The sequence below is a fragment of the Pongo pygmaeus genome, chromosome 19 (assembly GCF_028885625.2).
Source record: "Pongo pygmaeus isolate AG05252 chromosome 19, NHGRI_mPonPyg2-v2.0_pri, whole genome shotgun sequence".
Taxonomy (NCBI): domain Eukaryota; kingdom Metazoa; phylum Chordata; class Mammalia; order Primates; family Hominidae; genus Pongo; species Pongo pygmaeus.
In genome coordinates, this window is record NC_072392.2 from 35418590 (window position 1) to 35432723 (window position 14134).

General features: G+C 47.7%; 1 protein-coding gene across 1 annotated transcript in view; it reads left to right on the top strand.

The window, feature by feature from the left end:
- Positions 1-803: 803 nt before the first annotated feature.
- The window catches only part of LOC134737555 (protein FAM182B-like), a 779394-nt gene continuing 766063 nt past the window's right edge, over positions 804-14134 (top strand). The window contains exon 1 of the mRNA XM_063656417.1: positions 804-1046. Within this exon, the coding sequence (XP_063512487.1) occupies positions 918-1046 (129 nt within the window). The 5' untranslated portion in view covers positions 804-917. The remainder of the gene's footprint in view (positions 1047-14134) is intronic.

Below are 14134 nucleotides of genomic sequence, written 5' to 3' on the forward strand. Positions count from 1 at the left end.
TGATAGGCATTTGAAAACCTGGCTTGGGTCAGGCACAGGCCCCCCACCCACCGAATCCCAGGTGTTCTTTGATTTCCCTTGGCATTGACCGAAGGGTCACTTGTTCCCGCCTTCCACTGGCCCGTACCTGGACACCACCGTTTGTTTCGCCGTCTCCCGATATGCCCCCGGTGACACACATTCACACCATCTGCTGTGGGATACGCCAGTGCCACGCGTGGTCTCATGGTCTCCACCGCGGATTCGCCCCTGTTCCTGCCCGCACGTGTCGTGTAAAGCGCGGTCGGCTTTCCGGAGCCCCAGGGCTTTTAGAAGCGGGGCAGGCCCCTGCTCTTTCGAAGGAGGAGGGAGGCAGTGGGCTGATGGATCAGTGAAGGTTCAGCTGACGCTGCGCCTTGAGACCTATGGGATCATTCTGTGCTGCAGCGAGGCCCTGCCTGCCTCACCAGATGTGGTGAGCCCATCCTATCTCACTGGGAGGGGGCCAAAATCGGATCTGAACGGGAGTCCCCAGAACACAGCAGGCGTCCTGAAGCTCCCCTTCCCTTGGTGGAAGTCCGCTCAAGGGGATCCTGAGGGCGGACTGCTGGGGGTTTGGCCCTGGGACAGGGAACCGGCGGCCCCCTCTCCCACGGCGTCCCAAGCTGGACCCCGTATCCACACGCCGCCACGGCTGCAGCGGGAGCCTCGCTGCAGCCGCGCAGAGGGGGCATTATTTAAAGGGGACGCAGCCTGACTGCCAGGAGCGGAGCGCGAGTCCGTCCAGCCAATGCGCATGCGCGAGGCGCCAGCGGCTTCTGCCGTCACAGTGCTTCCCACGGTTGTCTTAGAAACCGGTCCCTGAGGCTCGGCAAAGCAGGAGCCCTTCGCGGCAGTGCTTGGGTGGCGGGGCTCTGACGCTCCGGCCTGACATCTCTATGGGATCGACGGGAATGTCTCCGGTTGGCAGGATTCGCAAAGGGCTGACCAGGATGAGGAAACCCCAGGCGGAGTCCGGGGGAAGCAGCACGGCATTCCAGCCTCAGGCCTGCCCGGACGCTGTTGGGGTGAGTCTCCCCAAAAGTCGTGCCGCCGTCATCTCGAGGACAGGTCGGCCTGTGTGCCCCTGGGCTGTTCTCTCACCCGAGGGTCGTTCTCGTCGACAGCAGAACCCCGCCGCCTCGGAGGTTGCCTGGAGGGGTGTGTTTCAATGCCTCTGCTGTATGACTCTGTGTGTGTGTGTGTGTGTGTGTGCGTGTGTGTGTGTGTGTGTGTGTGTCTCCCATTCTCTCTTCTCTCTCTGTCTCTCAGTCTCTGTGTCTTTCTTTCCCTCTCTCTGTCGGTTAGTGTGTGTGTGTGCCCTTGTGCGTGTGTGTCTTTGGACGAATGTGCCCTGTGCACCACAAAGCGATTTCTGGCATGTCGGCCTGTCTTTGCTGAGCCTCTTTCTGCGTCTCTGCCTGGGTCATGAGGCCGGTTGTTAATCGTTTTCGCCGCCGTCGATCCGCTTTGTGTGTGTGAAGGCCTGACCCACGTGAGGAGATGCATCCGGTCCCGGAGCAATTGAAATCTCATCCCCAACATGGGTTGCCTCTTCTAAAATCAAGATGACCACACAGCAACCAAGGAAAAGAGCCCCACAGGAGCTCTTTGTCCTGCAGTAGGGGAGCAGACCCACATCAGAGAAGATGGTTGTATCTTTTCACGGCTCTTCTCTGAGAAATGAAACCAAACCACGATACCGTGTAGAAGAAGCAGCCGGGAATGGGAGATGGCAACATTCCCTGTCACTGGAACGCTGGCGTCTCTGGACAAGCCAACCTTCTAGAACCCCTCCCCTTATGCCCGCGGATGTTGCATGGTGCTGTATCCTGCCTCGGCTCTGGCTTCTGCTCTGTCCTCCCTCTTGCTCTGTCTTCCCTCTGCTCTTTCCTTCCTCTTGCTCCTTCTTAGCTGTCCTCCCTCTTGCTCTGCCTCCCCTGGCCTAGATGCCTATCTCTCTTGCCTAATGTGTTCCCTGTCTGTCAGGGACTTCCCAGTCCTTGACTTCCCAGTCTGTCAGGGAGACACTTCCCGAAGATCCCTGTCATGATTGTTTCTCTCTCCAAACCTGTTTCTGCTTGATTAGGCAGGTCTGATGACCGTAGAACTCTTCGCTTCCATAAATTTATCCGGCAGGAAAGCTTGCTTGTTTCCATGTTTCCCCTCATGGGTTGGTGGAATGCCTAGAATGAGCGCCAGGCGACCGTGAATGGCCTTGTCTTCTTGCACGGATCGTGTCGCATTTCCTCTGTACTTCCTGTCTCATTCTTGAGGGACATCCTCTCCTCTACTCCTGTGTGGACTGGCTCCCTAGATCTTTTGGCTGTACCGAATGTCAGGGAACCAAAGGGACTTGGCTGGGTCTGGGTCTGGGTCTGGGTCTGGGGCTGGGGCTGGGTCTGGGGCTGGTGCTGGAGCTTGGTGCAGGGGACGTTTTGTGAGGGCTACCTGGGTGATGGAGCTTTGGCGGTGCGGTGAGTTTTGCAGAAACCTGTTTGCTCCTCTGGCATTAATTTCAAAATGTGGCTCCAGTCAGTCACAGGCCCCCTCCTCGTTCCCGGGAATTCTTCAATTTTCCATTGCTGTGATGGAAGTGTCACTTTTTCCCCCCTTCCACTGGGCACATATCTAGACACCACGTTTGTTTTGGTGTTGCCCCACATTCCTCTGGTTACACACATTCATGCCATCTGCTGTGGGATGGGCCAGTGCCACGTGTCGTCGCATGGTCTCCACCTGGGATTTGTCCCTTTTCCTGTTTGCACGTGTCCTGTAAATTGCTGTCGACTTCCGGAGCCCCAGGGCTTTTAGAAGCCGGGCAGGCTAGTGCTCTTTCAAAGGAGGAGGGAGGCAGAGAGCTGTTGGATCAGTGAATTTTGAGCTGACGACACGCCTTGAGACCCATGGGATCATTCTGTGCTGCAACGAGGCCCTGCCTGCCTCACCAGATGTGGTGAGCCCATCCTATCTCACTCGGAGGGGGCCAAAATCGGATCTGAAGGGGAGTCCCGAGAACCCAGCAGGCGTCCTGAAGCTCCCCCTCCCTCGGTGGAAGTCGCCTTAAGAAGGTCCGGAGGACAGGACTCCTGGGGGTTTGGCCCTGGGACAGGACACCCGCGGCACCCTCTCCCAGGCTGCCCCAAACTGGACCCCGGATCCAGTCGCTGCAGAGGCTTCAACAGGAGCCCCTCTGCTACCGCGAAGTTGCCATTGTTTAAAGGAGCAGCAGCCTGACTTCCAGCACCAGAGCTTTAGTCGGCCCAGCCAATGTGCCTCCGCAAGGCTCTAGCTGACTGTCTCTTCACAGTGATTTCCACTGTTGTCTTAATATCCAGTCCCTGAATTTTGGCATAGCAGGAGTTCTCCATGGCTGTGCTTCGGTGAAGGGGCTTCGTGCCTCCGGCCTGTCTTGCAGGAGTTTTAATACCCTTCCCATTGTGTGCTAGCTCCTTGCTAGGACCAAGATGATGGCATCCCCGCCAAGGACAAAGGCCTCACAGGTGCTCATTGTCCACTCGCAGGAGTGTGCCCACAGACCTTCAAGAAGACGGTTCTCACTCCTCTCGCCCTTTGCCCTCATTGAGAAATCTACCCAAAGCTATACACTGGGATGGAGAAGGAAGATGGCAACAAGATGGGGCAAGCATGTCTGTCACTCAAACACTGGCCTTCCTCGCCAAGTCACCCATTTGGCACTTTTTCCTGGATGCTAGTGATAGTGGCATTGTGTTGTGACATTGGCCTCTGCTGTGTCCTCCCTCTTGCTCTGTCTGCCCAGCTCCTGTGAAGCCTAGAGGCTTCTTAGTCTGGCTCAATGTCTTCAACAAAGAACACTTCCCAGTCCATTAGGGAGAAATTTCGTTGGGGTCCCTTTTATGATTGCTTCCCTCTCCAAACCGATTTCTGGATGATAGGGTGTGATGATCCTGGAGTTCTGGGCTTCCGTACCTGTCTTGGACAGGGAAGCTCCCTTGGTCTGCATGTCCCAAGTAATTGCTTCATGGTCAGTCCAGGAAGAGCGGGAAGCAACCCCACCATGGCTGACCTTTGCCTTCAAGGAAAGTTAGTGTTACATCCCACTTGCCCTTCCTCTCTCATTCCTGAGGGCCATCCGGTTCCTCTGCTCCTGGGGAAAGTGCCTTCAGGCACTGAATCTTTTGGCTGCCACGGATGTCAAGGAGCCAAAGGGACTGGGTTTTGCTGGGTGCAGGGGAGGTGGAGTCAGGGGTACCTACAGGTGGCGGGATGTCGGTGCGGTGTAGTTTGTCGAAACCTCTTGGCCCCTCTGGCAGTCATCCCTGAATGTGGCTTGGACTCAGGCACAGGCCCTGTCTCACAGCTTTTCTAGTGTGCTTGGCTTTTCCTTGGATTTGTGTGGGAGGTCCCAGTGACCCACCTGCGCACACCTGGACGTCACTATCCGTCTCAGCATCGCCCCATACTGCAATCAAAGACACACACTGACTCCATCTGCTCTTGGGAAACATTAGTGCCACGTGTGGTCACATTGGCTCCATCTTGGACTCGCCTCTGTCTGTCCTTGCACATGCCGCGGAAAGCAGTGTCAGGATGCCAGAGTCCCGGACCTTGGAGATGAAGTCAGGCCACTGCTCCACCTAGGAAGGAGGGAGGCGGTGGCCTCATAGGTCAGTGCATTTTCAGCTGACAGTACACCTTGCAGCCCTTAGGATCTTTCTGTGCCCCAGTGAGACCCTTCCCGCCTCACTGCATTGTAACCCCATTCCTGATCACCCCGTGCGATCCATAGTCAGATTTGAAGAGGAGTCCAGAGAGCCCAGCCGCACCCTGAAACTCCTCCTCCACAGGGAACCAAAGAAGAAGACCGATCAAGAAAGTCCTGATGACAGGACCTCTATGGGTCCAACCCTTAGGTCTCCCCCAGGACCCTCTCGTAGTCCTCTTCCCACCCGCGGCTTCAGACTGCGCTGCCGCCGCCACCGCTGCCCCAGTCCCCTCAGCCGCGCGTCGCCGCCATTTTTTAAAGGATCAGCAGCCTGACTCTCCGGAGCAAGCGGAGATTCGGCCTCGCCAGTGCGCAAGCGCAAGGCCTGAGCCACCGCTTTGGTCCTAGTGATTGCCACCTTTGCCCGGGGATGGGTCCCTGAGACTTTGCGAAGTAGGAGCCCCGTGTGATAGTGCGTCAGAGTCGGGTCTGAGAGCAGTCCTGGCCACGGCATTAACAGGATGGTCTCCGGAGCCTGGGATTCTCCGAGGGTCGACCACCAGGAAAAAACCTCAGAAGGAAGAAACCTCAGGCGTATCGCTAGGGCGGCAGCACGAGATCCCAGCCTCAGGCCTGGATTCGGGGAGGGTCGACGAGACCCCTCTCCCAGACTTCACTTCACCCACCGCCGCCCCAGTCCCCGCAGCCGCCGCTCCGGGATCATTTTTCTTTTCTTTCTTTTTTTTTTTTATTATAGTCGGAGTCTCACTCTGTCACTCAGTCGAGTGCAGTGGCGAGATCTCAGCTGACTGCAAACTCTGCCGCCCAGGTTCAAGTGATTCTCTTGCCTCCACCTCCCGGGTATCTAGGACTAGAGGGATTAGTCAGAGTCGGGGCTAAGACCAGTCCTGGCCAGGGCATCAATAGGATGGTCTCTGGAGGCCGGGATTCACGGAGGGTCGTCCAGGAGGAAGAAACTGCCGGCAGAGGGCCGGGGAAGCAGCGCGGGATCCCAGCCTCAGGCCTGCACGGACGGTGTGCCAGTGAGTCTCTTCAAAAAAGGAGAGGTTTGCTTATGTGTCCGTGGGCTGCTCTCTCACCAGTGGGTTGTAGTCGTGGAGAGCAGAACCCTGAAAATTCAGGGGCTGCCGAGGGTAGGTGTTACCGTGCCACTGCTGTATGTCTTTGTGCGTTTGTGTGTGTGCGTACGTCTCTCTCTTGTTTCTCTCTCTCCCCTTTCTCACTCTTTTGCTCTGTGTCCGTCTGTGGGTGCATGTGTGTGTGTTGGGACACATGTGCCCTGTGCGCCAGAGGTCAGTATCGTCTACGTCCGCCTTTCTTGTGGTCAGCCTCTCCCCGCGTCTCTGCCTGGCTTGTGTGGCCGGTTGTCAGTCATTTTTCCGGCGGCTCCAGTTTAGGTTTGTGAAGGTCCAGATGAGGTGGGGAGCTGCGTCTCTCTCGTAAGAATTTAAATCACCTCCTCACCCTGAGAGGCCTCTTTTCTAGGATTAAGGCCTCTACCCCCCAGTCAAGGATAAAAGCCTCACCGGAGGAGCAGTGCGGAGCGACCTGAAAGAAGATGGTTCTCGTTCGTCTCTCTCTTTCATTTTCTTGAGAAATCTAGCCACAGGGTAACACAGGTTTTGAGAGGATGGGAACAGGAGGTGGCAAGGATCTGTGAGTGCGCAGGCTGTGTTTCACATATCATTAAACATAGTCTAGTGAGGGTTCTGCAGATAGCTGGCGTTTAAGTTTGTTTTATTGAATCAAGGAAAAGAAAAAATGCTGAGAAAAAAATGACACATTTTGCCTGCCAACCCATCTGACTGTTACAAGTTTAATAGTAATTTTAATTTATCTTCAATTGTAAAGATCCTTGGCAGTGATACCGAATTTCCTAAGATAGCCTTGCTTTATATTGTATGATTAAGATGTCATGCATATCAGAGTATCTGGAAATTCTTCCCAACGTCCTTGACATAGGTGATTAATCACATTCCCAAAATAACATACCAAAACGAATAACAGAAAATCATTTTAAGTTGTGGTTGCCTCATGAACAAAACATTTCATGTGTGTCTGGCACTCTTCTGGGCACAGATTTCATCTTAACCTAAGTATTGAAATGCTTGTGCCCTTTGATTAATTTTTCTATGTAAATACTTTGATAATAAGCTACATTGAGGCCGAGTGCAGTGGCTCACACCTCTAATCCCAGTTCTTTGGGAGGCTGAGGCCAGCGGATCACGAAGTCAGGCGATCAAGACCATCCTGGCCAACACGGTGAAATGCTGTCTCTTCAAATATACAAAGAATTAGCCAGGTGAGGCCAGACTCTGGCTTATGCCTGTAATTCCACACTTTGGGAGGCCGAGGAGGGTATATCACCTAAGGTCAGGGGTTCGAGACCAGTCTGCCCAACATGGCAAAACCCTGTTTCTAATAAAAATACAAAAAATTAGCCGGGTGTGGTGGCAGGTGCCTGTAATCCCAGCTACTCGGGAGGCTGAGGCAGAAGAATCCCTTGAACCCAGGAGGCGGAGGTTGCATTGAGCTGAGATCATGCCATTGCACCATTGGGCCTGGGTGACAAGAGTGAAACTCTTGAGAAGTATTTCATATGAAGATATTAATTACACATACACATGAATGTATATTTATATGTAAAATATATACAAAATATTATTTCAATGTCTAACCAATATAAAAGTTATTAATTAGATATGTTTAATTTTATTTCCTACCAAGTCTTCAAAATCTGGTGTGTGTTTTACCCTGACAGCACATCTCAGTCCAGCCTCGTCATATTTCAAGTGCTCAATATTCACATGGCTGTGGCTACCATATTTGTCAGGGCAGCACTAAGCACTAAAGAACTTCTTCCTTGGAGAAGTTCTAAGTTTTCAAAATGTTTGGCAAATACATTTTATAAAATTCTTCAGAATCCATAAATAGGCAATTACACATTCAGTAAGCCATAGAATCCAACATGACATTAAAAATGAATCCCTCGACAAAAAAGAAGGTAGGCAAAATTTTCTTCAGACCAATTGGACAAATCAATTATGATTACCTAACATGCCCATTATTATTTATTAACATCCTTCATTAATACCCCCAAACCCCATCAACAGGTAAATGAATAAATGCATTCAGGCCTATCTGAACAATGTCCCAATTCCTTACCATTCTTACTTCTTTTGCAAGCAGAAAAGACTCAGTATTAGCAAAGACTATTCAGATAGTTTGTTCTTATGCCAGTAGTTGTAATTTCCTGGAGGTCTATGTGATATCAATTATGTACTTCAATACCTCTCACAAGTACTTTTCCTGTTTGGCCATTTTCTGCAGTATATCAATGCTCCCATTTTCCCTATTCTTTTGTTTCTATCCTAGACTTTTCTTTCATCCTATAATTCTTTATCCTAAAAATATTAATTTAAGAATAATGTCACAAAATAGTATATTTCTTCACATGATACTCCAAATTGATACCTAATATACAGAAATGACCATCATGGACATAACCCACAACATGTGAAATGTATGGCTCATTCTACTGACATTATAAAGGAAAGTTAATGACAACTGAATTTCTAGTCATTTTCCACCCAATCAGTTGCTTATAAAATGGCAAGGAATTGTAGGTATGTACACAGTGGCTATTTTTTGGAGGGGTGTTAAGCAACTCTCCTCTTGAGAGCCCCCCTTTTCTTTGAGGACCATTTCAATGAGCACCAACTGGGCCTGACCCAACCTACCAGCCCCAGCCCTAGAGGTGATCATGATGCCCAGCTCTGGCAAAAGACTCTACCCTTGGATCATAGCAACTGTTTCAGTACTTTTTTTTTTGGAATCATCAGGAAGGACTCTTGCTTTTTCTACCACTGTGGTCTGAGAGTTCAAAGTAAAATGGGTTATTTGTCGCACTATCTCTTGCTACAGAGAGAGAGGAGAGTCATCTTCAGAAGGAAAAAATGAGGCTAAAACAAAAGGAAAAGTGTCAAGAGAAAGAAGGAGAACATTTCTTGATGATTTTATATAAGCCCCTGGGTCCAGCTATGCATGACAGCGACTTGGGTTAAAGCTCTGTCACTTATAGGACCATTGACTTAAATATAAAATAAAGTATTAAAAGCTTTGAACTTTTAGATGAAAATACAGAAAAAAATCTTTGTAATATTCAATTAATCAAAAATGTCTTAGATGAAGCCCCAAAAACCAAATGCACAAGAACAATTAATAAATTGGACCCCATCAATATTCAGAGCATCTGCTCTTTGAAAGATAGTGTTATGAGAACAAAAAAGAAAACTCAAGGGGAAAATACTGGCAAGTCTCATATCTAATAAGGGATTTGAATCCAGAGTATATAAAGAAACTATTAAAATTTAATAATGAGAAAATAAGCAAAGAAAAAAACAAAAAAGGAAGAAGCAAAAAAAATGTGAACATACACTTTACCAAATATATACAGATGGCATGTAAGTACATAAAGAGATACTACATATTATTAGGCATTATGGATCCACAATAAAATACTATTGTACACACATGAAAATGTCTAAAATTTTAAAAGAAGACCCATACAAAGTGTTGGCAAGAGTGTGGAATTCTTAGATACTGCTGATAAAAATATAAAATGGTACAACCATTTTGGCAAACATTTTGACAGTCTATTAAAACTAAACCTAAACCTATTAGCTATTACACTCCTAATGTTTACTCAAAGTTATAAGAACTTATGTACATGAATGTTCATTGCAAATGTATTTGTGTAAGTCCCAAACTGGAAGCAATGCAAAAACCGATCAACAGGCAAACGGATATATAAGTTGTGACCAATCTGCACAATAGAATACTACTCAGTAATAAAATTAATGACCCATTGATGCCTGCAATATAGCTGAATCTCAAAATAATTATGTTGTGTGAAAGATGCCAGACCCCTCCAAAAAAGGGTCCATACTACACTTCATTTATATAAATGTCTAGACAAGGCAAACTCTTTTATAGTGACAGATTGGTGATTGTCAGGGAGAGTGGTAAGGTAGGAAGATACAGAAAGTTTGGGATTATAAAAGGGCAAGGGGAAACTTTTATAAGTGCTGGATATGTTCATTATTTTTATTTTGGTGATGGATTTGCAAGTACATATAAAAAATAACACGCAATGGAAGTAGAAACAGTATTTTTGTTTCTTTCTTAAAAAAGCACAATTTACTTACTAATGGGATGTGTGTGCCTGTTGGGCACACAGCACAAATTTTCAAATCTTAAAATCGGACTGGATCTCAACCACTGGACCTTATTCCTATTCCACACTGACTTTAGCACAATACTTCCTTTCATCGCGGTAATTAACAACACCCACCTTAAAGCTAAAGAAATGCACTTCTAACTACTTTTGAAACTATGAACTGCCTCAGGCTAGTAGTTCTTAAGGTCTCCAGCAAATGTTGCTTTGTTTCCCTCAAAAATATACAGCCTGGGCAACATGGCAAAACCCCGTCTCTACTAAAATTATAAAACTTAGCCAGGCATGGTGGTGCTTGCCTGTTGTCCCAGCTACTCAGGGAGGCAGAGGCTGCAGTGAGTCTAGACCTTACCACTCCACTCCAGCCTGGGGGACAGAGTGAGACCCCCATCTCAAACACACACACACACATACACATACCCACACGCTATCCGCTGGTGCCCCTGTCAGTTAAACACAGCATCTCAGGGCACCTTAGCTCACAGTGTGAGAGCCGTGGTCCTAAACACTTCAATTAAAAGTGAAACATCTCTGGCTGGATTTTTAGAATATTCACTTTTTAATGTTTTATAGTATATTTAATTTTTATGTTTTAATTAATTTATCTGAAAACAATAATCCAGACATTTGGAAGTAAAACAATGGAAAACATGCCTGCAAACACTAATCAGCACAAAGTTCATGTTGCTATGTTATTATTGACAGTTTAGACTTAAGCCAAGAAATATTGCTAAGATAAAAAAGGTTTTACGATGTCAGTCACCAGAAAAGTATGCCAATGTTAAATATGTCTAAATATAAAATATCCCTTCAAATTATTTACTACAGAAACTGATATAACTAAAAGAAACATGGACTAATCTACAATATAGATTTTAACATAGCTTTCAATTACCGATGGAACCAACAGAAAAAAATCCATAAGAGAAAGGGAGATTTGATGAACACAATGAACAAACTTGACAGAAACTGACATATACAGAACGGGACACTCAACGACTACTGGATACACATCCTTTTCCAGTGCACGTATCATATTTACCAACATCGATTATATGTTGGAATTTAAAGGGACTCATCAGTCACGGGATTTTGCCTAAACTTGTCTGGCCTTCAACGGGGTTCAAATACAGTTAAATTCTTATTTCATCTAAAGAGTCCTATCCTTTTTTTCTGGAAATTTTACCGCAACAGTCTAAATTTGCATAACAACTGAACCCAGCCCTTGGAACTTGAAGTTTATCCTAGCCAAAGGCAGATTAAACTAAGTAATAATGTCCTTCAAATTGTTGTCCCCTGCTCCAGTAACGGAGTATAGCTCCAAGAAGCTAACAGACTGTTTGTCCTTCATAGTATACATTCTGTGTTACATCAAAACACGGTATAAAGCCTTGAAATCAGCAGCAGAGAGAAAATGAGATAAACAACCATCTGGCTGTGACCTCACTACTTCGTAATTACGCTTTTAGCTGACTCCTTTACTTGATTCCTAACTGCTTATTTCTGGCAGGGTAGCACTAATCCCTGACCAAGCTGATCTTTTAAGAAGTGAGCAGAATGAAAAGGCTCTACCACCAGTGATCAGTTTAACAAGCTGCAACACTGGTCACTGGCTGCAACTCTAGTCACTGGCTGCAACTCTAGTCACTGGCTGCAACTCATATTGTGGGTTTTAAGAGCTCAGAATTAACATGGAAATACTATTGACTCCAAAAGAAACCCAGAAATCTCTGGGAATCCAGCAAAGATAGAAAGGGTCCTCTCAATAGTCACCACTCACACTTTGCTTTGTTTTGGTAACTATTTTATTACATACAGAGAATATCAAAAAAGTATGCCTTTTCCTCATTGTTAATGCTAACCCTAAAATGGTAAGGCTCTTGCAAGTTGAAACCCCCAGGCTGTCACTGGCCCTTCAACAGAAGGCAGTGAAGTCACCTGCAAGAGTGATCACCCAAAAGCTTCCAGGCTGGACCAGTTGGGACTCAGTTCTTTCAGTTCCCAAATTCACAGTTCTCTTGGGATATGGTTATTTATGGAGCTCCTGAAGATGAGAAATTCCACCCAGGAAATTCTGTTTATAAAAATTACTCACATCTAATTATCTCAGGAGACATTAACACAGCAATGTTGAAAATTTTCCATTAATTGTTAATCCATGGAGAAAAACCGGACAATTATTTTTTAAAATATGGAAAGCTTCATATAATACAAATTATACTACCACATGTGATTCAACTTCTATTCATTAATGCCAGAGAAGTTAATAATTACGAATTGCCAGTGGTTAAAAATAAATAAATCATTCATCATTGGCGAAGTGCAGAAGGTTTAAAAGAGATAAGAATTAGTTTTTGGCTTTGGGGCGTTTTATGCTTTCCAAAAGGTTTTGCTCTTTTTTGGCTCATGGCTTTCTCTCTCTCTCTTTCTTTCTGATTTCAGTTTCTTTTGATTTCTCCTGCTTAGAAACGGTGAGAGAACTTTGGATGTGGAACGTGGAGTAGGAGGAACACGAAGTGGGGATCTGCACTTGGGGTGGTCAGCACTGCGGATGCCCAGCAAAGGCACTGCCTGGTCCACCTCCCGGAGGGGTCTCTGCGCCCCAGTCGGCATCGCAGCTGATGGCGAAACTTTTGGTGTGGCAGAAGAGTGTCCACAAACTTTGGAAGGTATCCGCTGCATCCTCCATAGCCGTGTATCCCTGCCGAGGGCGATCTTCTCGGGGAGCGGAAAGTCTCGTTCATGGGCCAGGGCTGGCTGGCTGGAGCCACTTGGGCGGCGCAGCCCTGGCGGAGGTTCAGGCGGCCCTGGTGTCGCAAGCGGCTGTGAGTGATGCCTCCTTGGGACCGGAGGGGTCCCAGGAAGGCTGCAGACCAGGGCTGACCAGCGGGCAGCATGGTGGCCGCGACGGAAGGTGACGGGGTTCGCAGCGCCAGGGGGCCCAGCAGACCCCGAGCCCGGGCATCCCGCATCGCCAGCAGCACCGCGGGGAGGCCTGGCGCTGGTGACGCGGCGGCCACTGCGCGAGGCCCACGACCCAGTCCCAGAGGCCAGCCCATCGTCAGCTAACATCAGGAACCCCGGGCCAGCTGAGGCCCGGGCCCCAGGGACAAGACAAAGAGCAGAGGCTCCGCAGGCGGGGCCGAGAGCCGGCAGCGCAGGCCTGGCTCCACCGCAGCGGAGCTCGCAGGGCGCAGCAGGCACTGGGCAGCGACCAGGGCTTCCAGAGGAGGCTGTGCACCCCCGCAAAGGCTTCTGCACGGCATCCAGCCTCTCCGCGGGGACTCCACGTGCACCCCCTCCTCATTGTCCTTGTCTAGGGCCTAGGCAAGGTCCTCGCTCCCATGGCGCGACTCCGGGGGCGCAGGAGCCTAGGCTGAGCAGGTGGAGTAGGGTGAGCACCGCCAAGAACCCAACGAGAGTGGCGCCCCAGGGCGGCACAGGAGGCCGCATTTAACGTGTCAATCATCTCAAAGATTTTATGACATCTTTTTTTTGACATCTTATAATATCTGTAATATTTATTATATCTTGTGATACAATTATTAACACCACTTCATTGTGATTATTATGATTATTCTTATACCAACACATCTTCAATTATTAATATTCCCAGTTGCTAAAGAAAAATGTAAACGACTAGTTTTGAAAGCCTTACTTCTGCCAATGGAAGCACATTCCAGCATGTCGCCAACGCAATCCACTTTCCACCACTTTCACAAGAAACGTTACTGCACAATTATACTATCCTACCCTTATATACTTTGTGTGTGTGTGTACTTGTATGTATGTATATTATATATGTAATATATATATATATATAAAATATGCCAGAGATGAACAAGTATTAGAAAATTAAATGCACACAGGTCATGTCAGTGCTATGTATAATGTGGTGTACTAAGTATAGATGTTCAACAGTGTGGAATCTAGGCTGGAACAAGACTTCTAGTCTTAAGCAATTCTTTCTAGGTTCAGTCTCTGGAAATAATGCTCTGTATCAAATGTGCGAGAAAATTAATGGGTTTTAAAGACTATTCTATGTCAACTATAACATTTCATTTGGGGATTTCTGTCCATTATAATATCTACCTCATTTTGGATGGATTCCTTGAGGCCTGGTTTATTTTTCTTTTCCTTTCTACACATCGCTGCTTAGAGTGATGAATGGA